The sequence below is a fragment of the Mirounga angustirostris genome, unplaced genomic scaffold (genome assembly GCF_029215605.1).
Source record: "Mirounga angustirostris isolate CCGP_5_RB_7025 unplaced genomic scaffold, mMirAng1.0.hap1 SCAF_3, whole genome shotgun sequence".
NCBI lineage: Eukaryota > Metazoa > Chordata > Mammalia > Carnivora > Phocidae > Mirounga > Mirounga angustirostris.
In genome coordinates this window covers 96237310-96264207 of record NW_026991711.1, presented here as the reverse complement: position 1 = coordinate 96264207, position 26898 = coordinate 96237310, and the positions used below count along the sequence as shown (strand labels likewise).

Below are 26898 nucleotides of genomic sequence, written 5' to 3'. Positions count from 1 at the left end.
TTAACCAGTACGCTGAAGCAACACGGCTGTAGCTTACATGGTCTTACCTTGCTTGTAAGTCTTCCCCACTGGAATGTAGTGAAGGCAAGTTCTTCTGTCTGCTTTGTTCACTGCTGTATTCCCAGGGCCTGACCCACAAGAGAAGCTCAAATATTTGTTGGTTGAATGAAGGAGCTATCAGGGATTTATTTTTCTCATGGAACAAGAAATATGGGGGCAAGGGGTCCCTGGGTTGGTTCAAGAGGCTCGCCATGCTTCAGGGAACCAGGCTCTTCCCATCTTTTCACTCTGCCAAGCTCCCCGTGTCGGGATGTCTCTTCTCATGGTCTCAAAATGGTTAAGGCTGCTCTAGACACCTTGTCCTTCCCCAGCAACTTGCAAGAACAGAAGCTCTCTTAATGCACCTTGTACTGATTACCAGCAGCAACGTCTCCTTGGCTCAGGGGTACCATCTCCATCTTTTGCACCCCAAAGCCAGAGGGACAGGGGTGGTGCTGTGACCCTCACGAGAGAGGGGCAAACTGCTTCACGGTCCACTGCCCCCTTGCCGTCCCCTTACTGCTTCCTCTCCCTATAGCTGCTCTGTCAGAAGAGGTGAGCCCCCTTTCCACTTCCCTATTTCCCCCCAAGACCCAAGAAAAGGAGAGATTAATTACTTTGGGCATAGGACTTTAAATTCCTAAGGAAAGCAGACTTATCAAACATGAATCTTCTGTCATGTTTCTGTTTGGTAGAAAATCAAATCAAATTAAGATTTAAAAACTTTATTTTTTTTGAATAGATAATACATGTACATGGTATAAAATTCAAAAGGTACAAAAGGTATACAGTGAAAAGCAATTCCCATCCCTCTCCCCAGAGGCAAACAAAGCTGTCAGGTTCCTGTGTACCCTCCCAGAGATAGTCTAGGCACACGCTAGCAGGTATGCATGACAGATGTGCGTGAATGCGCCACGCACGTGTGTATACCCATCGACACACGTTTTCCCCAACCCCTCCCCTCTTTCAAAAACAAGCACCAGTATACCAAGAGCCTCTTGTCCCCCACTTAACCATGCGCCTTAGGGATCATCCCACGGCAGTACATACAGAGTGACTCTGTTGTTCCAAATTTAACAGCCCACTGGACGGATTCACCATGATTCACTTAACCACTGCCCTCTGTTGGTGGTGGTTTCCAGCTTCTTGCTATTACAGATAATGTTGCAGTAAAAGTCCCTGCATATGGGGAAAACTCCTAGAAGTAGCACTGCTGGCTCAAGCGGTCTGTGCATTTGCACTGTTCGTAGATACTGCCGGACTGCCCCCCGTGGATTTGTACCGTTCGTACTCCTGCCAGCACGGCATTCCACGGCTGCTCCCCACTTCCTGGTTTCATGTGGCTGAGTCACTTCAACCAGTCACGTGACCGTGAGGTTCACAACATACTTGGAGCCAAAAGAGACTCATGACCTCATCTCTGACACTGGTGTGTTCCCTTTCTCTTTCTCCCTGTCTGGGGAGAAAAAAAAACCCACGTGAAAGGTAATTGCTTTGAACGGTGTGAGACCTCTGACCCCTCGGTCATCCCGACCTTTGAGGTGCGAGTCTAACAAAGACACTCTGAGAGAGTCTCTCAAGCTGCTGAGTAAAACTGTCCACCTGTATGCAAACAAAGCATAAATCAGACGAAAGCTTCAGTCTAGACTCTGCTAATTAACAGGGATGCGAAGTTGTAATTTAGAGAAGCTCTTTTATGCGGCCAGAATCTCTGGGCTGTTGACCCAAGCCAGGCTCTGGGGAGACTGCACGGTTCCTGCTTTCACCGCTCTCCCACTCTGGGGGGTGAGCACGCAACAGACTTCGTGAAGGACGAAGAGATCCAACAGTAGCTTGTGCCACCGAGAGAGACAGCAGGGGAAAGGGTAGAACGTGACCAGGGCTGCAGGCAGGCACTGAATGGGTCTGTAGCAGATCAGGCCGTCCCGGAAAGCCACTGCCCGTGACCTTGGACGGATGGCGGACCAGGCAGAGGCAGCAGCAAGGACAACAACCACGGGCAGGTGCGAGCTCGGCGCATTTGAGGAACTGATGGAAGGCTGATGCGGAAAACCCACAGTATTCCCCACAATGTCAAATGTGCCACACACCAGCTACTAGATCCCCTCAGTGCTTTTACACATTTATCGTGAGAAGAGTGGGGACCGTGACAACATGATTTTTTACAAAACGTTTCTGAGCCCATCGCCATGTGCTGTTAGAAGAAATGCTCTGGACTTGGGGAAGAGGACTGAGAGAAGGCCCGGGGGGCTCCGAAGATGGCTCGCATGAGGCACGCCAGCTGACCGGTACCCAGCCACACAGATGGACGGCAGCTCCCTGCCCTTGCTGGGGCTCTCTGCGGGACTGCTGTGCAGTAAGATGTGCTTGTACCGGAAGCCAGCACTGGACACAAGGACAGCAGAAAGCACTTCCTTAACGTTCTTTCCCAAAGCAAGCTTCAAGCCAGCTCTGCACCTCAGGCTCAGCCAAAGTGCCCGCTGAAGTTTATCACTAGAATGGCTGCTTCCCTCGTACACGGATCATCAGTCACGTGCAGACAGGGCAAGACGAGGCCATGCCCGAGTGACAGGAATCAAGGTGGCCCGGGTCACAGGCCACTGCTTGTGGTCCAAAGTGCCTTTGCTGTCAGACCTGCTTTGGTCACTACAGACATGATCAAGGCCAGCAGTAGTCAGCCTGAGGTCATGGGGATGGTGCTGCATGAGGCTGCAGAGGGCTGCCTGAGGCCTTCCCCGTCCTCTGCTCCTGGTTGCAGGAGCTTCCAAGAGCTACGCTGTTTGTCAGGAAGTACTTCCTCAGCCTGAGAAAGGCCTGCTATCTGTTGCAGCCCCTCGGCCTTCTGGTCCTGCTTCAGTAGACACTGGCAGGACCTGGCTACCCACAGAATATGGGCAATGGACCAGAACCCAGTGAAAACCATACACTTGAGACTCTAACAAGAACTCAGGCCTGACAAACCTGGAATGAGCTTGCTCTCTCTGTTCAAAAAGGAAACACCCCAACATGTCACTTTGGCAGCATTCTCTAACATTTGGCACCTCCCTCTAGTGCAATGAGCTGACCCCAGGGACTCATGGGACCGAACCCTGGCCAAGGACAACAAGAAATATGTCCAAATGTCTCCCCACATGCCTCACGGTCCTCTAGTCTGTACTGCTCAGCAGCTCTGATTTTGGTTTAGACCAAGGCAGCCCCATGTACTCGGTGAGATGCATGTTGGGGAGGGTGGCGCCCCACCCCGAGACTGGTGGAGAATGCCAGGGTACCGGGTGGTCAGCTCCGGGAAGGTTGCCAGGTTAGCAAGCTCATGGCTCTGACCGAAGAGGGGAAACTGAATGCTTCCTCAGGAAGCCTCATTCCTCCAGAAGCACACATTTCATAAAAGTAACTTAAGCATGTTTCCTGCTGACTTTTTTTTTTTTTTTTTAACTCCAGAAAAGTCTGTGGGCTTAGCCCAATACCCACCCATACTCTGGGAACACAAGATATCCTGGGAGGAACGCTCCTGAGTGGCTTCTGAAATGAAGTGGGCCTTGGGGCATCACGTCAGCCTCTAAGGCCCGACTGTAAGGCACGCTTACGGTCCTAATTCCTCACAAAGGCACCATCCACTCTGTGGGGCATCTGTAGGAAACACACAGTTCTCAAAACTGGCTCCTGCAGTCTAATCCAAGACGTGTCCAAGGAATAGGAACACACTTGTAATCTGTACTAGACCTTGTGGATTAAAAGGGGAAAAAGATCTTCTGATACCTCCCTATACAAAACCAAATCAAATGAAATTCTTTGGAAACATACCCAATAAATGCCTCTCACTTTTAAAAATGGTTATTAATTAGTTGCTTTGGAGTGGTCATGCCATACTTGCCCCGACAGCATGGAGACGGGCTACGGAACCCCAGAATATAACCTCCCTACCACCTTTGGACAAACAGACAATTTCATAACTGCTCTCAACAAGAGAGCTTCTCAACAAGAAAACACACGTTTCCCTGAATCTGAAATAATCTGCAAACTGCTGTTCCCCCCTCTCCCCGCCCTCAGAGTGCCACCTGCTCTCTGGCTGTCACGTGCTTCAGCTTGTTGGGGCCCTTTCAAAAAATCAATCTGCAGATGACTGCGGCCGCCGGAGCAGCCGAGGGGAGATGTACGTGGCCCAGGAAGGACACACTTGGCACAGGGGAGCATCCCTCTGGAAGCAGCCAGCCTCATCGGACAGGCCTCGCTGCCCGGCCACAGAAACCAATGGCTGCTGCTAATCTGGCATCAGATTTCTAAAGGGTCGCGTCCGTACCTGCTGACCAGTATGTGTGCAAGGTTCACGCAGAATGAAGCGCAAACCTCCTGCTGGGGTTCACAGAACACGGCTGAGCTGCTGGATCCCTGACAGCCAGGGCAGGAGGGGCTCCGCGTCTGGTCTGCTCTGCTCATTTCCAGAGGACAGTCTACTGCTCTGCCTGCCTCCAAGGCCCCCCCGAAGGCTGGTCCCAGCCTGCCTGTCCTGCAGAGACAGGCCCGTCCACTCCTTGCCCAACAAGCACGCTTGGACTCTCCCTGCACCCTTTCAAGTTTCTAATTACAGTCGTACTTTATCCAAAATGGCCTTCCCACCTGTGTCTGCCTATTAAAATGCAACTCCCCACTCCGATCTAGCTCCAGTCCTACCTCGCCCACGAAGTCTCCTGGATCTTTGCACGCCCCACTGCTCTTCCTCCTCCAATGCCCTCTGCTTTCTGCTCGTGGCCGGTCGCTCTGGCATTTACCACATGCTGCCCTGGAGCTCAGCGACTGGTGCGTGAGTCTCATCTCTGTGCGTGGCCCAGGACCTGTCCAGAACGTGGAGCTCATGGCGTGTATGCGTAATGGGGAGGGATGCACAAGACCAGCCACGCCTGGCTGGTACTCATGTGAGAACTGGGCATATTAAGGTGTCATGCTTGTGTAGGGGTCCTCAATATGAGGCCCCTGTTTTCAATTTTTGGTGAAATAAACTTGAGTCGTATGTACGAGTTAAACCAATGGCAGCCACTGAGTTTTCATTCTTGCGGTTATACCATTAAGACTGCTAGCTGGTGTCTCGAGGAGCCAGGAACAAAAGGCACCAAGGGTAAGTGAAGGGCCCACATGACCAACACTCACATGGGCTGGTCATTCAGCTAAAAGCCTTTACTAAACAAAACAAAACAAAACAAAAATCTCAAGTGACCAAGCTCTGGGCTATTTCTGCCCTGCCGCGGGCCACTTGCTGGCTGCCCGAGGTGCAGGGCCTGTGTTTTATACTTCCGTCTCCCCCAGTGCTTACTTCTCACTGGTTGCTCAATTAACATTTGCTGAACAAATGAATTCCTTTTTATTCAGGGAGTCCATACAAATACAGGTATGTTTATGTGTGCAATGTTACTGGAGAAATTGAAGCTGATCCGATGCAGAACGAATACTGCCCGCATTTCCTCATAGGATGATGGGTGTTATCCGAGCCATCATGTTTACACCGTCTGATTCCATCAACAACAGAGAGATGAAATGGAAGCAAATGGGAAAAAGAAAATATCCGGGTGCTGAGATTATGACCCCTGCATCTCTCTACTGTAGTGTTCAGAACCATTTCACCATCTCGCAGTTGATACATGGCGTTAAAGGAAAAAAAAAATCAGTGACATACGATGATGTCCGGGAACTTTCAGGAGGCCTTGGCTTTTACCTTGGACAGCAGCACCTCATTCTTGCGGCCCTCCTGGAAAGGAAGCAGAGAACGTGTGCATGAGCTTTCCCAGTCCCAGGAGACACAGTGACTGACCGAGTAAACAGGCCCCCTCGCACGCCGCCACCAGCAAGACGGAATGGCCAGGACGGGTTCACCTGATCTTCGGTGCCAAAGTAACTGTAACGACAACGGGCTTCTGGACTGTAAGGCCGAGAACTGGATGAGGATTAGGCACTGTCATTCCACAAGACTTCAGGAAGCCACTGCAATCCTCAGGGGCCAGAAGCAGCCAGCAGATACTTAGGAACCCATGGACCACTATGATAAGGAAGGGGAAGGTCCTTGGAGCCCGTGGCCAAAGGGGTGACGAATGGCACACCTCAGCAAGCAGAGCCCATGGCGAAGTTCTTACTCTGACAGCAGTGGAGATTGGGTATATCCTTAGCTTTAAGAAAGAAACTCACAGAAGACCGGCTGAGAGACATGCACTGAGAGACACTTCCCCTTTTAAAAATGAGCTGTATGAAATCCATTACTGCAGGTGCTAAGGGAGGTCACTGGTCCCTCTGCATCCAGTGGGGCGAGGTCACCTCTGCATCACTCTGTATCCACCTCTTCAAACATGTTCCAGAGCTTCTCACTACACCTGCTCCTTCCCTCTTATTCCCACCAGCCTTGACAGCTCAGGATACCTCCACCTGCTAGCAAACAATGTCCCCTCCTTCCTTGGGCCATGTCACCAGGAATCTGGTTTCGGTTTAAGCTGAGAGGTGAACGTGGTAGTGGGAAAGGCCTGGAGAGGCAAGCTGGAGGGCCCCGGCCCAAGAGTGAGGCCAGGCCTCCAGGAGCCCTGCTTCCCTGGAGATGCCCTTAGTGTGGAAGAAATCCTTCCACCTTAACCCTCTGCATCCAAGACCCCCAAAGTCAGTATTTCCATTTCCCTGGGCCTGGCTAGGTGCTCCTGGAGGCCCTTGGTTCTTTCTGGCAGTGCCATGGCTCATGGATGCAGTGACCCTTTTTTTACTAAGTGCCAGTTCACCTGCAGGTACTTAGCCTTCTCCTCAGTGCTGGGAAATAGCTGGGCTCTGGGCCAGTGGGGAAGGCTGACTGACTGTCAGAAGCAAGGCACTCTGACACTTTTTGAGCACATGTTTCTGGAGGGGGAGGGAGTTAATTGTTCCTGGGCCATGGTAAGAGAAAGAGGTTGAGAGGAAACATTAGAGAAGAAAGTTGTCCTTTTAAAAACGAGTTACTGAAGAGAAATAAAATAAAATAAAATTAAATTAAATTAAAATAAAATAAATAAAATAAATAAATAAAATAAAATAAAATAAAATAAAATAAAATGAGTTATTGCGATTTGCTTGGGGAGAAAGCCTCCAGCCAAAAACAAAGCGTGGGTGTGGGGGTAAAGATGGAACAAGAACAGGCAGACAGTCATACTACTCTATTATTAAATTACCTTCTCTACTTCTGTGTATTTTTTGAAAATTTCCATAATAGAAAAAGATAAAACAACAAAAGAATGAATAAATACATTCAGTTGTCACCCACTTGAACTTTTTGTTTTGTTTTGTTTTAAATATTACAACAATTTATTAAAAAGTCCATCTTTCTCTTGTTGATCAAGTTTGCAACATAACAAACTTCTCTGTAGTCTATCTGGGTAAATCAGTTTTTAATTTTTTGTGCTAGGGCTCACTTATTTATTTTATTTTTTTCCACTTGAACTTTTAAATGAGGCAAAAACAGCTCAGCAGCATCAACATGCTCCTGTGGTGGCGTCCCCGGCAGGGGCCAGTCTATGTACACAAAGCTGAGATGGTGCCGGAACTTCCCAGTACGGGTATCCTGGGCCGTCACCTGCTCTGTGTGAGCGCTCATGAAGTTTCATGCAATCTACCGGAGGCCCTTGGGGAAATTACAGAATGATACTGTCCATCTGTTCAAAGCAAATGCAGAAAGGGTCCTTTAGGCATTTCTTTCCAGAAGAGAAGGGAAAAAACTTGCCTCTGTTTCTGTCCTACTCAAGACCACACAGGGCCCACCATGTGCCAGACACGGCACTTCAGCCCCCTCGAAACTATGTACTCAAAGTCAGCTTCATGGAAATGCACGGCCTGCATTCGTCAGTGCTAGGCTAGAGTTTAAAGCTCGCTTTGGTGACCTTATGAGAGACCGTGGTTTAGAGACGTAATTACTTAACGTAATACGGCAATTAAAGAGATTTCAGAGTACGTGTTGTTCCCTGGCCGCCTTGCTATTATCACACCTGCTGCGATGAGCAAGCCACTGGAAACTTAGAGGTCACTGGATGTCTCTAACCAGTGCCTCGACAGCCGGGGAGGCTGGGGGTCAGGATGAGGGGGCAACACTGGAGCTGCTCAGTGAACGTGCAGTACGCCAGACCTGATGAAGGGAACGACAAAGGTGGCCAGGGCCGTGCTCCGCGATGCTGCTGCGCTCTGCATGAATAGTACCTGCAGCCACCACAAGTGCCAGAGACCAGGATGCGGCAGGGATTTAGAACCCAGGAGGAGACCAGGCAGGAAAGAAAGCAGACAGAGAGGGTTCTGGAAGAAGACCCTGCCCTGGGATGAAAGTCTGCTCCTTCAGACCAATCTACCACACGTGAGATCTTATCTGGTAACTGCCGTCTGTAAAACAGCACAATTACTCCGGCTGAAGGAATGGGGTGGAAACTGGGGAGCCGTGAGCCTCCGCCAGCGCTTCTTCCTCAAGCTGCGGTGGCCCCAAGGAGGGGCCGAGTCACCGCAGAGAAGTGGGTGGAAAAAGTTTAAGAATTCAGGACAGACACGCAGTTGCTAATTTTAAGTTTTTGCCAAGTAAAATGTTAAAAAATAAAGAATAAATACTATCATTTTCATGTCAAAAAACAAGAAAATATGCTTCTTTTTTTTTTTTAAAGGTGAGTCCTTTATATGAAATCTATTCAGTTGTCTGAAGAACATATATTCCCCTTCCCTTTTTCCCCGACGAGCTTTGGACGGAGGGAAATGGCATGGGCAGGCACATGGTCTAGGGGTCTCAGCGGCCCGGAGGGACACACGCATGCTCTCTGACGCGAGGGTCTCTGCGCCTGGGGAGGCAGGATCACAGAAAGCCTGATGCTTACCGTCTCTGAAGGAACCTCTGCCTTGGGAGGTCATCTTTAGCCTTCAGCCCTGAGAGCGCATAGTGCGAGAAGGAGCTTTTCCATTTCGCTTTTATTTGCTTTGATTTTGACAGCTTATACTTATCTTCCTCAACTTATCTGCTTTTTGTTTCTGCTGTCATAAGGGTAGTGCTGGCGTGTCCCAGCAACATTTAATTCCTCCCCGCTGGGCCTTTTTTCTGAGTTACTTGCATTAAAGAGGGAAAAGAGCTCTGAGGGGGAGTGGAGGGTCCTGTTGGATCCCTGCCAGCTCGCTCACTAGCCCTTCCGAAACTTCAGCTCCAATGCCCGCTAACCACAAGGGGCTCCTAGACCCAAGCACATCACCCAGTCACTCTTCCAGCTGCCTGGCCTTAGGTCTCACTCTTGCTGTGCCCATGGCCAAATCCGCACCAAAAGAGACCTGCCCTGACCACACCATCTCCATTAGTGCTCCCACCCCCGGCAAAAACTGAAATTAGTTCTCATTGGTTATTACTTGTTTACTAGGCTTTGTGTTTCCTAGCTTGTTATCTGTCTCCCCAACCATGACACAAGCTCCTTGACACAGAGAGTGGGTCTGTTTAACAACCTGATGTATCCCCAGGGGCACGGTAGGAGCAGGAAGATCATTTATGGAAAGTGTGAGAGATTTTGAAATGTCTATGGGTTGTGGCCTCCACAAGTTAAATTTAAAAAAAAGGAAAGGAGAAGTAGAAAAGGAAAAATCAGGAAGGAAGGAAAGAAGGAAGGGAGGGAGGGAAACAAGTTTTTAAAAATATACAGGAATAAAATTATTGGTATGAAAAGACTAATTTTTATTCTGTGGACCTAACACCAGGCTACAACCGACACTTCCAGCCCCTCTATATTTAGCAAAATCTCTATACTCACTGAAACCACATGGATTTGGGTTAGGAATTCCTGAAAATGAAGCTGCTGATATCCTAGTAAGTGACACAATGAAGTCTCCTTTCCAGAAAATCTCTTAAGGAAAGGGCAAAACTTTTCTTTCTGGACCCATGGAGAGTAACCCTGTCCAAATGCAGGGAGAAAAAGATGGGGACAAATAAAATTCAGCTGAGCACTGGGTGTTACAGGAGGCAGACGGAGTGCTAGAAGCTTTCACCCCTCACCTGACCCAGCAGAACCCACCAACGAGGCAACAGGTGTGGGGGCATTCAGTCACTGCCCAAGTGCACAGCTGGTAAGTGGTAAAGGCAGGGCTCGAACCCAAGCCTGCCTTGCTCGAAGTTCACTCTTCCCACAGGCTTCTCAAGGTCCCTCCCCCACCTCAGATGGGGGGGAAGGAAAATTCCAGCTCTGAATGTGTAACAAATGCTGCTTCCAGGTGGCCTCTGATGCTATTTTACTTGTGAGTTTAATATGCTTACTAAACGTTAGGGGAATGAAAATAAAGTTGTGATGTCTCTCAGAACGTTCAATTCGAGACTCGAGATGGGCCAGCGAACCACGCAGTCCTGAACTACCTAGATGCGGTACTTTACTGTTGGATCACACTGCCAACCTGCTGTTACCCATCCCCAGACCAGTGGGAAACCAGGCAACCACTCTGGTTTTTAAAGGCTCCTCTTGAGATGAACACAAATCCCCCCACAGCCTTCCCTGCCTTGCCCTATCTCCCTCTTACCTCCTTGAACTCCTTCACAGTCTTAAAGTACAGCCTCTGCTTTTCTAACAATTCCAAGTACTGGTCGTTCAACTGGTCCCTTCTCATCTTGTTCTCTTGCTTCTTCTTTTCCATCTGTTGAAACATTTTGGGAAATGGTGAGGAAGGGCATGTAGTGACCAAGGCCTGCAGGCAACACCCAAAAGGTACTACTACCAACATTTTCATGGACTTCTTTACATCACTTCTGAGATTGACCTATTTATTTGCATGGTATTACATAGCGGTTTCTCTAATTTACTCAGCAATTCTATCATTGGGCACTAACTGTCCCATCTGTATGTGTGTGTGTGTGCGATTACAATTTCACAATCAACAGACTGGTGGTTCTCCACCAGGGGTGATTTTGCCCCCTGAAGGGCATGAGGTGGGATCTGGGGATGGATTAGATGGCCACAGCTGTGAAGAGAGTACCTTCTGCTAGGAGCCAGGGATGCTGCTAAACTTTCTACAACATGCAGGACAGCCCCCACACAACAAGGCGTCATCTGGCCCATCATGTTAATTGTGTTGAGGTTGAGAAACTCCTATGTAAATAACTGAGTCCTCTTTCATTCAATGTAAGTATTTCCATGCTATTTTACACTTTCAACAATCAAAACTTTAAAAACTCTACAATATTCCCAATCACACTGCTACCTTACCCATTTTTCTATTGGTGGAAAATTTAGAGTGTTTCCAGGACAGTGACCTCATAAACAAAAGGCTGGATTTGGGTTAAAGACTTTCCTAAGGTACCTGACAGCTTAGTCTTCCAACAGATATTGCATGGTCACCCTGAGGACTAAACACGGTGGTGACAAGGCGGTATCACTGCTCCCACAGAGGGTGGTGGCACGCTAGAGGGGCTGATGCTAACCAAGCACCTTGCGCAATGAGCTCCATGTGCAAATTCCTACTCATGATCGCTACTGTGAAGAGAGTGACTGGGTTGGGGGACAGAGAGGCGGGTGGGTGTACGGCCTCTTCAGCTGGATGGTCATGGAGGGCTCTCTGAGGAGGTGACATCTGGGCAGAGTCGGCAGTGGTATGTGCACTATTTCCAGCAGCAAGCGAGAGCATCACCCAGATGGTGAGGGCAGAAAGCTGTGGGGGCCAGCTGGTGCCTGGCTCGCAGCAGGTGCTCAAGAGCATGCTAGACGGAATCACTGGTCTTCTAATGCCCGAGCAGGGCTTCTGACTTACACGTTGGAAGGGACGGAGCAGTAAATCCAGGTTAAAGCTGAACTGGCTGCACTGTATCCCAGTCATCTGCCTCTCCAGGCCACGGGCCCATCACCTGGTGAACTGCAACCTGGTATCCCCGCAGCCTATCCCACCCACATGGGCATTGATCTGTCTGGTCCACTCTTGACCATGTATCCAGCTCCTAAATCACCTGGTGACCTACTGAGCCCCCTGCCCTCTTCTTTCCACAGGTCTGCACATGGACACCGGTCACATGCCTGAGCCCAGGTCTGGAGTCTGGTAACCTGCCTGCCCCTGAGGTCTCCCAGAGGAGGGCAGTCCCCCCGGGGACTCTGGTCAGGGCCATCTTACACTCATCCCTGGCTCAGCAGTCCGCCCTGCTCCCTTCTGGCAGGCTTCCTGATGCTGTCCAGATGATTATGGTTCCTGTCACCACTTCCCACAGCTGCTAGGAACCTTTTCTGCTGAGCTGGGTGGGACCTCACTGCTGGGTCCCTACCCTTTAAGTCGCATAGCCTGGCAGATAGATCCCAGACCTTTCCTGCCTGCTCTGTCCTCCAGCAGAAAATCTGGCCATGAATGACTATGTCTTAGCAACATAAACAGGGCACTTTAATAAATTTAATTTGAATGTCCCCAGGTCCAACCAGGAAAGGTAGTGTAGCAACCCTGAAACGGACTGACCTCGAGGCCAGAAAGGCCTGGGTTCCAATCCTACTTCTGTCACTCACTGCGTATCCCTGAATAGGTTATTTCATCTTTTGGAATGACAGGTCCCTTAGTTGCAAAATAAGGATAGTATCACCTAGATCACAGGTTACAAGGTATGTATGACACTAGTTGTTAAGTGAATGACACAGCACTTGGTTCAGGGTAGTACTCAATAAAGACTGTTCTGTCTTCATACTGGACACCTAGAATGCGCTTGGTAACAGGCGGTAAGAGCCCTCAGAATCAGGAGCTGACTCGTAGGTGTGAGTTTTATTTTCACACTGTCCTAGCAAGCCCTTCCCCAGGCCCACTGTTCCACTCCTTGCTCATCCCCCTTCACGCTCTAGGTCGGGAACCCTAGATTCTTTTGCGGAGCACTTGCTCCCAGTATTCCAGAGAGCCAGAGACTTCACCTCCTCAGGATGAGGTTAAAATGCCTTCCAGTGGGTATCTGGGTGGCTCAGTTGGTTAAGCGACTGCCTTCGGCTCGGGTCATGATCCCAGGGAACTGGGTTCAAGCGCCGCATCGGGCTCTCTGCTCTGCGGGGAGCCTGCTTCTCCCTCTCCCTCTGCCTGCCGCTCCCCCTGCCCGTGCTCTCTCTCTGTCTCTGTCAGATAAGTGAAATCTTTAAAAAAATAAAATAAAATGCCTTCCAGGATGTGACTCTCTCTTCACTCAGGAGCCCTTCTGTGCACTGTACACACCTTTCCTGTTACATGTACACACTGCTGGTCTGTGGTCTACTCCGTGCACGTCCCATACCCACCAATTCCGGGGCTGTGTGTGCTCCATGAGGACACAGACTCCCCTGCCACATATACTCTGAGCAGGAACCACCATGGCATCCAAAGAGGGAGGGCTATGATTTTTTAAACAAACACTTCAAAAGACATGCATCCAAACGAATGTTGTCCTGCAAAGACAGCCTTCTTGCATTTGAAATGCCGGCCAATAATCAAACCTGACCAGGAACCCTCTTTGAGAACTGCCTTTGCAGTCAATTGAATGAATTCATTCACTCAGCAAACAGGTCGTGAAAGCCCACCATGGGTCAGGTGCCGGGCTGGCCACTGGTGATGCTCACATGAGGAAGAGAACCCTCTCTGCCCGTGGGCATCTCGTACCCCACCATCTAGTTGGGGAGACAGACACAGAGCAGCCTCTTTCACTGGTCGGCACTGAGGTACCAACAGCATGAAGCCTGGGGGAGAATGGAGAGAATGAATGGATCACATCCACGTCCTTTCCTAGGAACGCATCTCCTGGTAAACAGGAGGGGGAAGCCAAAGAAAAAAACAACAACAAAATAATCAATTCCCAGTGTTCTTTACTATGGACAAGAGCAGCTCTGCGGGGTGCCGGGTGGCTCAGTGGATTGAGCCTCTGACTCTTGATTTCAGCTCAGGTCATGGTCTGGGGGTAGTGAGATGGAGCCCAGCATCGGGCTCTGCGCTGGGGGTGGAGCCTGCTTAAGATTCTCTCTCCCTCCCCTTGACCCCCACTTTCCAGCTCTCTTTCATTCTCAAGAAAAAAGAGCGGCTCCCTAAGGAGGAGCATGATGGCATGACAGCAGGGCGGAAAGGTCCGCCCCGCTGTGATCTGGGTCGTTAAAGGCTTGTGGTTAGCTAGGCTCTCTGTCCTCCTCCTCCTCCGTTATACCCTACCTAGCTCATCAAGAAGGGACCGTCCTGGCTGGGGTTTGTGTACGTGCACAAGGCAGATCACGTGCTGCCTCTTGACTGCTTTCATTTTTGGGGCTGAACAGTCTTGTCACTAGTGGTAATTTCTTTTTTTTCCTCCACTGACATCATTTTATTGAAGTCGTTAATGGAGAGATTAATATTTTCAACAGGGAAAGGGACATAAAGAGGTTTTGCCCTTAGTTCATCTCTTGTGAGATGAGATTATAGGAACCATGAAGGCTGGCCTTCTGTGAGCGGGTTTTTATGATGCCAAGTTCTACAGGCACCCTCTCCTTCGTGTGTTCGCATTCTGACATCACCCCTTGCACCACTCTGCCCCAAGCTTGAGAGAGGAGATGCCGAGTCCCCAGAGTTTGACTGCCATGCCTGAGGACCACTCTGGTGTGATCCACGTTTTTAAAGGGATCAAAAGTAAGAGATTCGGAAGTATTAGCCAAGACTCATCTGGTTATAACAGCAGAAAACTGTAGCTACGTCTGGTTTCTAAACAGTCATCAAATCTTTACTACGGTCAAAATGGCCCAAGTGCAGAGCCACAGAGTGATGAAAACTCCATGCTGGCCCCAGGATGAATGATTCTCTGTAAGGCTATCTCTGGAACTCTCAATGCTTATCAATTCCTCTTTTCTCTTCTGAGGCATAATATCCTCTCACTTCAGAATTCAGTTCAGTAATTATTTGCGTCTTTTACAGAGGATTCCTGAAAACTAAAATGCTCTCAAGCATCCTAAGGAATGAATCTCTAATGGTAGAATTTCAGGAACCAAAGATCCAGTGAAGAAGAGACAGTGGGCAAGAGAAGAAGTCCATTGGTGAAAGTTGGCTTCCTCATCTATACAATGCGGGTAACACTACTCATTTAGGAAGGCTTCTAGGAGGACTAGCACCATGCTTGGCCCATAGTAGATGTTCAGTCCGTGGGGCTACTGTTGAGAGCTTCCATTAAATCACCAGCCTGTGGAGCTGGTGCTGCCCACTGCAGGGTCGGAGGTCTGCTGGGAATCCAAGCTGCAGACACTGAAGGTGTGTCTTCAGGATTGGGAGCACATTCTCAGGATAAGCAGAAGAGGCCTGCTCTTCCTAAGGCCTTCTCCGTAACCGGTGTGAGATCCTGGCTGCACTACAGAAAACAAGTCCTCTCACCTTCATTCTGCTCTGCTTAATTCCTTCTACGATCTGTTCCATCTGACGTAAAAACTGGTCCCGGGCAGTAGGGGAGGCCATGGCTCTGAAAGGAACAATCAGCAGAGTGAAGACCAGCATGCAGGACGCTGAGGAAGGGGGAGGCATCAAGGAGTCCTCCCGGTGCCCAGATGATGCCTTTGCGAGGCGTGGTGGACTCCTGGGGGCCCCTGGGTCCCAGGAAGTTAGGGATTCTAAACTCCGAGGAAGGCACGACAATTAGCCTCCTCTTATAACTGAATATTAATATTAATCTGTTTTCCTCGCTTTCTCTACAATTTGCTTAAGTATGTATTTTCTTAAAGCAAAATACAATGTTATTAAAATCAACAAAAATACTTCTTACTTTGATGATCACATGCACTGCCTAAGAAATGAATTCCATTTAGTTTTTAGAAATCTGAGGATTTGGAGGTACTGCGTAAGACTGGTAGACATACTCTGAGATTTCCCTAAAACCACGGTCAGGAAACCTGCTTTCGTTTCTAAGGGCAGCAGCTAAAGGAGTGGATTTCCTGGTGTCCTGAAACCATCCCCTTCACTTCCTGCTCTGTGCTGGGAACGGCGCCACAAGGATCTGAGCAAGGGATGCAGGGACTGAGAATTCTGCCACAGGACGGGCTGACAGAGCAGAACTCATCACAGCACCATCACACACTGCAGCCTCTCTCAATTACCAGGAAATAATGATGAAGGCACCATTTTTAGAAACGTCAAGGCACTAATTGAATCTGAATCTTATCAGGGAGCTGTGGTTTCTTTTTGGTTTGTTTGTAGTTAGAAATGAAGCTTAAGATCTGGAGTTTGTAATCCATTCAGATCTTAGTCACCGGTCACCTGCCAGGGGCAGAGAGGTTTGTGCTGGAAGCAAAGGGAGCCTGCTATATAGACAGCAAGCCCTGGGCTGCCGGACGGTGAGCAGGCCACTGGGCATGCTTGAGGGCTGGTACGACTTGAGTACAGGTGGGCCTTGCCATACAATTTTTGGGGAAAAAGAATTCTTATCTGCATAAAGTACTTCGGAAGATGCACACTCACCTAGAAACAAAACCTATCATTAGATTTTAAAAATCTTTTAAAAAAGTAGATTATTTCATTATCTAAATTGTGACGCATCTTTATGTGCTCAAGAACTAATGGTATTGATCTAATCTTAACAAGACAAAAGTAATATACGAAGAGATTACAGTAGTGAGGCACAAATTACTTGAAAGTTACTTTTTTCCCCCAAGATACTCCTTGGTGTTTCTCAAACTCACTCTAACGTCACTGTATTTTTGCAAGAACGCTGAGAAATTTTTGCAAGAACATGTAAAGCACGACACAGGTGCACTTTGCAGTGGGGGTGAGAGTGTAAAACCACCTGTCTAGCCCCGTCTCGCCCCTCGTACTTCCTGTCACAGGGAGGCGAGCCGAATGCACAGTGAAGGGTACAACGAGGTACTGACAGGAAGGAGGACGGCCAGCACTTACTGTGAGAAGTTCTCATGAATGGAGTTCAGCAGGCTGATCTGAGGAGGAAAGGAAGAGAAAAAGGAAAAACCATAAGCAAAAGGTAGAAAGAGCCCTGCATGGCCCCAACCACTGCAAGGCTGTCTTGTCTCTGACACTGCTTCTGAAAGCAGCGCACCTTGTTTACAGAGATGAAAGAACGTGAGAAAAAGAGCAGCATGTGCTTAGTCCCACAATTTTTCCCAGAGCATCTACCTTCTGACAGCCCATGACCCCAGGAATGGAGGAAGAGGGCTCCCAGAAGGGCCTAAATTCCAGCAGAGAAGACACTCAGCTACCATTAGGGCCCTTTGGGCAGTTACCACCAGTCCCTGCTTCCTCACCAAACAGTCTTCTTTATTTTCAGGGCTATCAGCTTAGGGGTGAAGAGCAAGGACACTGTGCCCATCCTGTAATTTCCCAATGTGGCCAGCTGCTGGGTGGCTCTGAGAGCCCCCTTCCCACGGAGAACGCCTTAGCCCGCACAGGAGGACCCTCTCTCTGCCCCAGCAATACAGTCCGGGGCAGGGCTCTGAGTTGAGGGCCAGAAACCTCATCTTCTTTCTGGCTGTGTCACTAACTCAGCTTGTCATTGACCCTACTTGGACCTGAGTCTGTAACACGGAAATGGTATTCTTGCCCTTAGGACTCCACAGGGATGCTCGAAAGCTAAAACAGCACAGGCGTAAATGGATTTGGAATAAAAGGCACAATTTATGCAAATACAAAGTTCTATGTTAATGTGGCTTGGAATTAAAAGGCTCCCACCCCGCCCCTGCACACTCCTAGTTTTTAAAAGAATGCAATAACTTTAAACACTACTGATGAAGGAAGGTGATGGGCTTTCTCAGAAGGGCTGGCCTGTCCCTAAGTTAGGGTTGGTAAGTCTTCCCCTCACTAGGCAGAAAGACCCCAAGGCCACAGTGTGTGGCAGGGCTACCCCCCCAGGTCTGACATAAATCCTACCAAATGCACTCATCTCATACTCAAATATTTATCAAATGCCTATCATGTGCCTGTCACTGTGGATGACCCCGGATACAGAGAAAAACAGAACTCAATGCCCCTTCTCAAGAAGTGTCCTCTAGGGAGAGAGATTGATCTGTTCGATTGACAATAGCCAAGAAAGCTGACATTAATTACACATGCCTCCATTTGGGGGTCACGTGAAAGATGCACCTGCGATATCATTCTTCTTAAGGGGGCAATCAGTCCAGGCGGCAAAGTGACGATGAAATGGAAACAGATTCTGTTGACCTCAAGGTGAGGCGGTAGGCAGAACTAGTATGTGTCCGGAGCCACCAGATACAAGGACCTTCACCATCATTTCCCATTCTGTCTCCATCACAGTCAAGCAAAGCGGGTGTAATGCCCTCTCTTACAGAATAAAACCCCCATCTGTCCAACTGAAAAGTGCATGCTCTCTCCATCCCACTGTGTTGCTACTATGAAGACCACATTGTTCCTTTTCCTTCCTTAAAACACAGCTGCACACCCTGCCACCGTGCTCCAATCATCTGTCATCTGATGTGAGGGAGCCCTGAATCATGAGTGGATTTAACCTGAGTGTCAGAGTAATGTGGAGGGGGTGTCAGTGCCTGGGGCACCCCTTTTCACTCCTGGCGTGTCAACTCAAATGAGCCCACCATGCCCATTTTATGTGGCTACTCCTTTAAAACTCAAACTAAAGTTCTGCCAACCCAGGCCCCTTCCACTTGCGCCTTCTGAGTCTCTCTCCAGACATCGTTTCTCACAAGGCACGAGACTGCAGTCCCCCAGTCCCATGTCAGCCCATGCACCTGTGCAAAATTAGCTCTGAAGCGTCTCTTACTCTCTAAGGCTGTGACCCAGCATGGGGCACACAGCAGGCGCTCGTTCCACGCCCGCCCACCGCCTCCCACTCAGTTCGGCTGAGCTTCCTGGGGTCAACAGCCCTGTCTCTGCCCTTCTGATTAAGTTATCTGCTTTTCATACAGGTTCTTACCTCTTTTTCCAAATAAACCTTTTTATCATCCAGGGTATTATATAAAGTAAAGAACTGCTTGGTTTCTTTGTGCACTGCCGAAACTGTAAACGTAAAGAAATCAACATACGGATAAGAAAATGCATCAGAACAATCCTAAGCTCCCCCTGCCCCAGGAGGCCCACCCACAGGAGCCCGGCGTGTCAAGGCATCTGTGTGGAAGCCCCACCGTGCACACAAGCCTGTGCAGAGTTGCTTCAGGCTGGCGGGAGCCGGTCTGCTGTGACTGGCCCAGCCGGGACGAGGAACCTGGCAGCATGTGGGACGGGTGGGTTTCTCAGGTGAGGCACCCTGAGGGGAAGGTGGCAAGGATGAGGAAGCCACCATGCCACCTCCTCCTGCTTAGGTGGCGTCCTCCCTTCCCACACTGCTCCTGAGCAGGAGCCACAGTCTGCTCCCTTTTGGAATCCCTATGCTTAGCACGGGCCTATACAGCAGGCCCTCCAAGATATCTACTAGATGAATGTCATGCCTAACCTAGGGCAGAATATGTGCCTAAGGAGTATGAATTTTCTTCCCATTTCTGTGCATATGACTAAGGGGGGAGATCTTATTTACCAGGCTCCCAACATCCTTTCCTATAAAATTACTCTGCATCTCTGTCCACCTCTTGTTTTTCACTCTTCCCTATAGAATGACATAGGAGGAAAGCACCCAAATCTAGGACTGGGACTGGGCCGTATTCACCAGAGGACGAGGTCAGCGGGGAAGGATTCCTGCCCCAGCTCGTCTTCCTGCTTTGTGGCTGGGTGCATGGGTGGCCCCCACGTGGCTCTGCGCCTATGTGCCTTCCTCATCGCTCTGAGTTCTTTTAGCATACAGCGGGGGATAAAATCCCAAGACCTGGATTCACAATCAGGCTTTGGGCCTAAGCTGAGCCCTCCAATGTAGCTGTAACCAAAGATCCTGATGTCTAACAGTTACCAGGCACTGGCCGGACGGCAGTGGGGTCTGCTTTCCCAGGGGCTCTTGCTTGTTGAACGCAGGTCCCTCTGGAGCAGCACGAGTTGGAGAAGAGAGACAGGCAGAGCAGGCCATGGGCACTGGTGGTTTCCTTGGGCAACTGCCACTAACATTTAAACCCGAATCTTTAAGCCGATCAGCCAACTTTTAATCTTATTACCCAGTGAGAGCTGTGCCTCCCCACAGCGGTGCAGCTCAAAGATGAGCGGGGGCTGGAGATACTGCTGTACGTATTTGGTAACAGAGGTTAATAACCCGATACAGGTATTTTGAGGCAACAGTTAAAAATGCTCCCAATATCAAACTGTCTAATTTGTATAAAAATTACCACATGAACTACTCAGTATGAAATACTATTCTTTTTTTTTTTTTTTTTAAGATTTTATTTATTTGACAGGGAGAGACAGCAAGAGAGGGAACACAAGCAGGGGAATTGGGAGAGGGAGAAGCAGGCTTCCCATGGAGCAGGGAGCCTGATGCGGGGCTCGATTCCAGGACCCTGGGGTCATGACCTGAGCTGAAGGCAGATGCTTAACGACTGAGCCACCCAGGTGCCCCTAAAATACTACTCTTGTTCAGAGCTTTAGAACAGTGGATTTCAAGCCTGGCTGAAACACAGAATAGCCTGGGGAGCTTTTAAAATCTCATGACCAATTGAGATTTTATGGAGGCAGGATCGGGTGATTACAATGTGTAGCCAAGGTTGAAAATCACTGCCATAAATAAACCAATCAACCTTTAGCTTTGTTGCTCAGGAATGTGCCTGTCACCCTTCCTCTATTCAGATCAAGGACTGGGTGGGGGCTGTAGATATTTGACAATAATAATAATAATGAAAATGATACAGATATTTTGGTGTAACTGCTTAAAAATTTCTTTGGTATAAAAATATCCTATCAAAAGGACTTAAACATGTGTCAAATTTTACTCTGAAATATCCAGATGCAAGGTATTGTTGATTATTATTACTGTTAAAAGCTGGAAAGTAGGCAGGGATACAGAATTAAGGGAAAAGATTTAACTTAGGGCAGAAACTATTTTCTGCTGAGAAGCTGCCACTGTTGATACTTGTCCCTGACCATTGGAATCAAGCTCGAGGGCCGTGTACAACACCAGGATGGGGGCAGGCGTGAAAGGAAGCATGACTCTGACCCTAGTAAGGACAGTGCTCTGGCCTGAACCAGGAAGGATGTTCGAGAGGCCAAGGGCCCAAGACAAAATCTGAGGTGGATTCTGGAAGAAGGGATGGAGTTTGCCAAGTGGGAGTTGTAGGACAGTGGCATTCTGGACTTGGGGACAAACTCACAGGCCAAAATGTAGACGCCCTCACGAGAGGGGTGAGGCACTGAGGGACTGTAAGGGAAGCTGGCCTGGCTGATGCAGGACTCTGATCAGTGTAATTAGAATCTGAAGAGCCTCCAATAATTATGGAGAGCTATTAAATATTAAAGCTTTTAAAGCAAGAGTGTAAAATGATCAAATTTCTGTTTGGGAAAGACCTCTCAGACAAGAGGGCAGACTCTGGGCAGTGATGAGAAGGTGGCTACAGCAGTAGTCCAGAAGAAATGAACTTGACCATTACTTGGAAACAGAACCAGAAGAGCAGCGGGATCCAGACAAGACTAAGGGGCTGGGGTTGCTAGACAGTGATCCCCGTGACCAGGAGGAGAAATAGGGTAGGGAGGCTGAATTCAGTTTTGTATCTGTTGGGTCTGACAGAGTTGAGAAAGGGTTCTAGGCATAGGTAACGAGAGGAGTCGTGGCCTAAGCTGTGTGTCAAAATGCATGGTGTACTGAGGGGCCGTGTGTGGACCGGGGAAGCCAGAATGTGGGCTCAGAGAAGGAAAGGGGGCCTCCAGGCAGGCCACTTAGACTGGGGAGGTTCTGGAGATAATAAGGAGAGACATTTTCTTCAGGAGGCCCGGTGAGCTCCTGAAGACTGGACAGCAGAGAGAGGGGGGACATGACAGGTGGTGGGTGAGGGACTCAGACAAGGGTATACAGACCGGCTAACGAGCGTGCAGCTGAGCTCTGACACAGATAAGAACAGCTATCAGGGTGGCAGTGGGAACAGATAGGCAGTGACAACTTTGAGGGTCACTCTGAACCTGACAAGGCCAGCTCACTGATTCCAGCCAAGAGAGACCAGTCCTGGATTACTGGGTGAATACAGTGCTGTCAAAGTCAAGGATCACAAGGGCAAGAAAGTTCATCCAGAAGAACAATGAGTGAGGACTGATCCAGAGACGCTCTATCATGGAGTGCTCACATCCCGTGGGAGGTTGGAAAGAGGATGGGGAGCTCAGTGGAGCCCAATGGCTGACCAGGAAGAAGGCGGGTTCGAAACGTCATGCTAAGAGCTCAGTTAGCTCAGTCCGTCCACAGAGAGGGCGGCAGAGCACCCTAATGCTGCTCCTGGGGTTAAGGGTCACTTAGCAGTGGGTTATGTGGAATGAGGGCCGGGGGGGCCTGATGATGACAGGGAGCCCCTTCCAGTGGTGGCTTTCACCAACTATGCTATGATGCATGCCCTCCCACGCTCACATGGGACAGAACCCTCGCCTCTGGTGCCTCCCAGGACCAGTCTTGAGAGTGTTTGTGGTCAATGCACCTACTCTGGCGGTAGAGTTCAATAAATCTCTTCTGATACTGTATTAGCTCAGCTCGGCTGGGTACTTCATCAATCTTGCGATGCAAAATTGCTATTTCTCGATTTCTTCGAGCCTAAATGCAAAAGGAAGGGGGAGACAATACTATTTGGTAAAAGGTCTTACATGTTCTCTGGGGAGCCAAAATACTGCCCCCACCTCCTTCTGAGCGTAACCACACACCCCACCCAAAAAACCGCTATTGGCTTGAGGTCCCCATCTCAGATTCTGATGGACCCTCCTCCCCCTTTGTGACACACGGAGAAGGTGTGTGTGTGGCTATGAACTAGAACCAGAGAAGGCAGCAAATGAATGGCTAGGGGCAGAAGATCCTACATGGGAAAGGCTTTTGTGGACAGCCCTCGGCCGTCCCTCTAGGCCCCAAAGGACTCAAGAGTAGCTGATTCTACCATCACCAGGTGGGGAGCAGGAATGAAAAGGAAGGCTTCCCAGATGACGAGGAACGGATGCCACCCTGCTGCCTCCATATAAATTCCAAATTCCTTAGCCTATTGAAAAGCTCCTACAATTTACTCCTACAGTATCTTTCTCGCACTTTCGCCCTACCATGGACTGGGGGTCCAGTAGCCAAACTGGCCACTGATGGCACCTGGGGAGGTAGAGGGGTGTGGTGTGGATGGGCTCCCACACTGTTCCCTTTCTTCTGTGCCACCCCATCTCGCTCTCCCGTCTGCCTTGCTTACAACAGCGCGTGGGGGTCTCTAAGTACTGGGGAAAGACAAGCCTCCTGGGGAGAAACCCACCAAACCCAAAGTAGGGGCTCTGTGGCCCTGGTCAGAGGGAAAAATGTGCTTGTCCTTTTGGCCAAGGCTACCCTGTCCCTGGGTGCTCAGGCTCTGACTCCTGAATTTTTGTCTTTTTTTTTCCCCCCAAGAATCTTACTGTTTTTACTGCATCTTTAATCTTTCCCTTTCTACTGGCTCCCCCTTCTCACCAGCATTTAGATAGGCTAAGGTCCCTCACCCCTCAAAAGCCCCTCGCTAAGTCCTGATCACCTTTCAGCTAGCAGGCTCTTTCTTCTTTTTTTTTTTTTTAAAGATTTTATTTATTTATTTGACAGACAGAGACACAGCAAGAGAAGGAACACAAGCAGGGGGAGTGGGAAAGGGAGAAGCAGGCTCCCCACAGAGCAGCGAGCCCGATGTGGGGCTCGATCCCAGGACCCTGGGACTATGACCTGAGCCGAAGGCAGATGTTAACGACTGAGCCACTCAGGCGCCCCAGCAGGCTCTTTCTTCTGCAACAGCAGCCCAACTTCCTGAGAGCCAGCACCCCCAGTGCCTGTAGCTGCTCCCACGCCTGCAGTCATCCTTCTCCCCACTGGCAGCTGGCTTCTCCCAACATCTGCCGCACTGCTCTCACTAAGTCACCGCAGACCTTCTCTGGGAGACAGTTCATGGATAATTGTCAGCTTCTAGCTTTCTTGATTTCTAGCAAAATTTACCATTCTCTCTGCTGAGCCTTCTGCTCAGCTTCCACAAGACCCTGGCTTCCCCCCATGCCTCCAGCTACCTCACTGGGGAGTTCCTCCTTTTCCTCTGCCTGTCCTTACACAGGTTTTACCCCACTGTCACAGCTTTGGTTACCACCAACATAGTGCTGCCACCCAATGGCCAGCCCAGACTACCCTGAGCATCAGACCTGACACCCGATCACTTCTTGGACATTTCTACTTGGTTGAGTGCCCCAACTTTCAAGAGCCGCAAACAGATCTCAATAACACTCCTATTCACACACACCGCCTTGAACCCTGTTCTTTTTTAAATGCTTTTTCTCAATGAATACAAGTACCCACCCGAGTCAGAAATTCAAGCACCATCCTTGACTCCTCTGTTTCTTTGACTCAGCTGGTGCTAAGTTCCATCAGATACGGCTTTTCAATCTCTCCCATGCCAGTTCATGTCCGCACAGCCCCACGGTCCCCACTCTGGCTCAGGCCCCCAGCAGGCTTATGGTTTTACTGTAGCTTCCCTCTAGGGAGTCTGAAGCTGCCCATGATTGGCAATTTGCATATCAACTCCCTTGTATTTGATGTATAGGGACATATCGTGGTTCTCAAATAGCCAGCCAGCTCCCAGAAGATGGGCCATCCCATTTACTATTCCTGGTGCCTAACACAACACTGAATATACTTACAGTAAGCACATAGTCACAAAGTCTTCAAGTATGCAGTTGTGTATTTTCCTGGTTTCATTTAATTCTGTTTCTTTAAAGATTAGTGTCCCTGTATCAAGGACAAATCTGATGCACCCAAATTTAACCAAACAGCTCAGCAAACTAAGCAAGAGCCAGAGATAGGAGAGACAGGGGCTCACTAGCCCCTGCAGCCCTTTGACCATTCCCGTCAGAGCCTGGCTTTCTCTTCCCGGAGAACAGGGAGAAGACCCAAGCCAAAGGACAACACGAGCTAACTCTGGGCTTCTGAGCTTCCATGAGCCAGATTCTGGCAATGCCAGGGATTTTGCAAAGAAATTTTGACTCTGTGTGACTTCAGCTTTAGAACCAACCACATTTGATGGCTTTCTTACAAATCTCCAAGGTTATCAAATAAGACCGCTAAAATGGGCACGTGATTTTAGAGGAAAAGTACTAGACAGAGCTCTGGAACTTGAAGGCTGGCTTTGGCACTTACTAGCTTCTTGACTTTGGACAAGTACTTAACTGACTTGAGTGAATTACTTCATATAGAAAATGAAGCTAATAGCTACTCTCCACCCAGAGATCTCGATCAAATCCATCGAGATGACCGTGAAAGTAACGTACCGATGGGAGATGTTACTGTCAACATCTTAAACCACATAGTTCCACTCCAGACAGAACACTGGCAAACCGCAGCCTCCGTACTTGTCGTTCTTAGATACTGAGACTTCCTAGTTCTCTATGGGATACCCAGATAAGTGTATTTATGTGTTTTTTTGCTCTTGCTTTCACTTACCTGTAGTAAACGGATCTTGTAAAGTTTCTCTTTCTCCATGTTATACCGTCTGTCTAGGTCTTCCTAAAAATTGGAAAAGGACACAATTATCTGAGAGCAGGAAACTTTCATTCTTTGATAAAGTCTTTTGGAACTGAATATTTTTATCATATCTCTCCATTCTGAGGCCCCAAATTTCTTTTCTCAGAAGGCCGAGTTTAGAGTCTGGGTCTTATGTGAAGTATCCCCCAAATTTATGTGCCCCCCCAAAACTATGATGATAAGGAGATAATTATTACTTAAAGAATCTGTTGTTCTAAGTCCCCGTGTTTATAGTGACACTGGTTTGCTTTCTATGTTTCTACCTAGAGCTACACTGTCCAACATGCTAGCCACTAGCTGTGTGTAGTTATTTAAATTGACATTCACTGAAATTTAAGAATATTCAGTTTCTCAACTGCAATAGCCACACATCAAGTGCTCAGCAGCCACAAGGAGCTAGTGGCTATCATACTGAACAGTGTAGCCACAGAACACTGCCATCAATGCAGAAAGTTCTTTTGGACAGCACTGAAGTACGAGAGAGGAACTGGCTCTCACTGAGCCCCATGAGGTAAGACATGGTTAGATGGTTTGCTACATCAAAGAAAGCTATGAAAGGGGTCAGAGGTGTCTTCTCCCCCAGCACATGTATGTACACGTGAGCACACACCCCCACACTCAGTCTCCCCCACAGGGCTCAGCTGCACACAAACCCTACACGACTGTACTACAGGACTCCTGACGCGCATTCTCTAGTTTGAGGGCACAAAGGGAAGAGGCAAACATTAAAGGAGGCAAGTGTTTAGAGCTTTCCTGCTTTGCTCTTCTTCCTCTTTTTCCTTTTTTTCTTTCTCCTGGATGTTTGTTTTGGAGGGTGGGGAGCACTGGTTTAACTCAGAACAGGGGTCAGCAAACTATTGCCCATGAGCTAAACCATACAACCCTTGGGCCAAATTCACCTCACTGTGAATAGTTTCATAGGAGCATAGCCATGTTCTTTCATTTCCAGACTGACTACGGCTGCTACAGCGGGGTTGGCACACCACGCTGAACATATTTCCTATTTGGCCCCTTACAGTTTGCTGACCTTGGAATGTAGTACAGTAGAGAGTTTTCCCCCTGCAGCACCCCACCCCTCAGAGCCTACGTGCTGTGACCAGCCTGTGTGGTGAAGGCACGCCTCTCCCCTTCTCAGCTGAGATGCCCGAGCAGACACAGAATGCCTGCACAAAGTGCAGGGAGAAAACCCACCAGAATGGCGGTCTCCAGAACCATCCCTGCGGAGACCCTGCTTCCATCTGAGGGGCCCCCCGAGAGCCCGCACGGGAAGTGGTGGTCATAGAGAAAACTTCAGTCGGCCTGAGAAACTGTCAGGGGAGGGTACAGGGCTGGCCACCACTCCCGTGGAGGACAATGGCAGT

The 26898-nt window shown here is 49.1% G+C and overlaps 1 protein-coding gene across 5 annotated transcripts in view; it reads right to left on the bottom strand.

Annotated features, from left to right (window-relative positions):
* Positions 1–5368: 5368 nt before the first annotated feature.
* CCDC93 (coiled-coil domain containing 93) overlaps positions 5369–26898 on the bottom strand; it is an 89706-nt gene continuing 68176 nt past the window's right edge. For all 5 annotated transcript variants that reach the window (XM_064586430.1, XM_064586432.1, XM_064586431.1 and 2 more), the window contains 7 exons: positions 25457–25519; positions 22468–22576; positions 18851–18933; positions 16849–16886; positions 15337–15421; positions 10552–10665; positions 5369–5776 (listed from right to left, as the gene is read on the bottom strand). In XM_064586430.1, the coding sequence (XP_064442500.1) occupies positions 5723–5776; positions 10552–10665; positions 15337–15421; positions 16849–16886; positions 18851–18933; positions 22468–22576; positions 25457–25519 (546 nt within the window). In that variant the 3' untranslated portion in view covers positions 5369–5722. The remainder of the gene's footprint in view (positions 5777–10551; positions 10666–15336; positions 15422–16848; positions 16887–18850; positions 18934–22467; positions 22577–25456; positions 25520–26898) is intronic.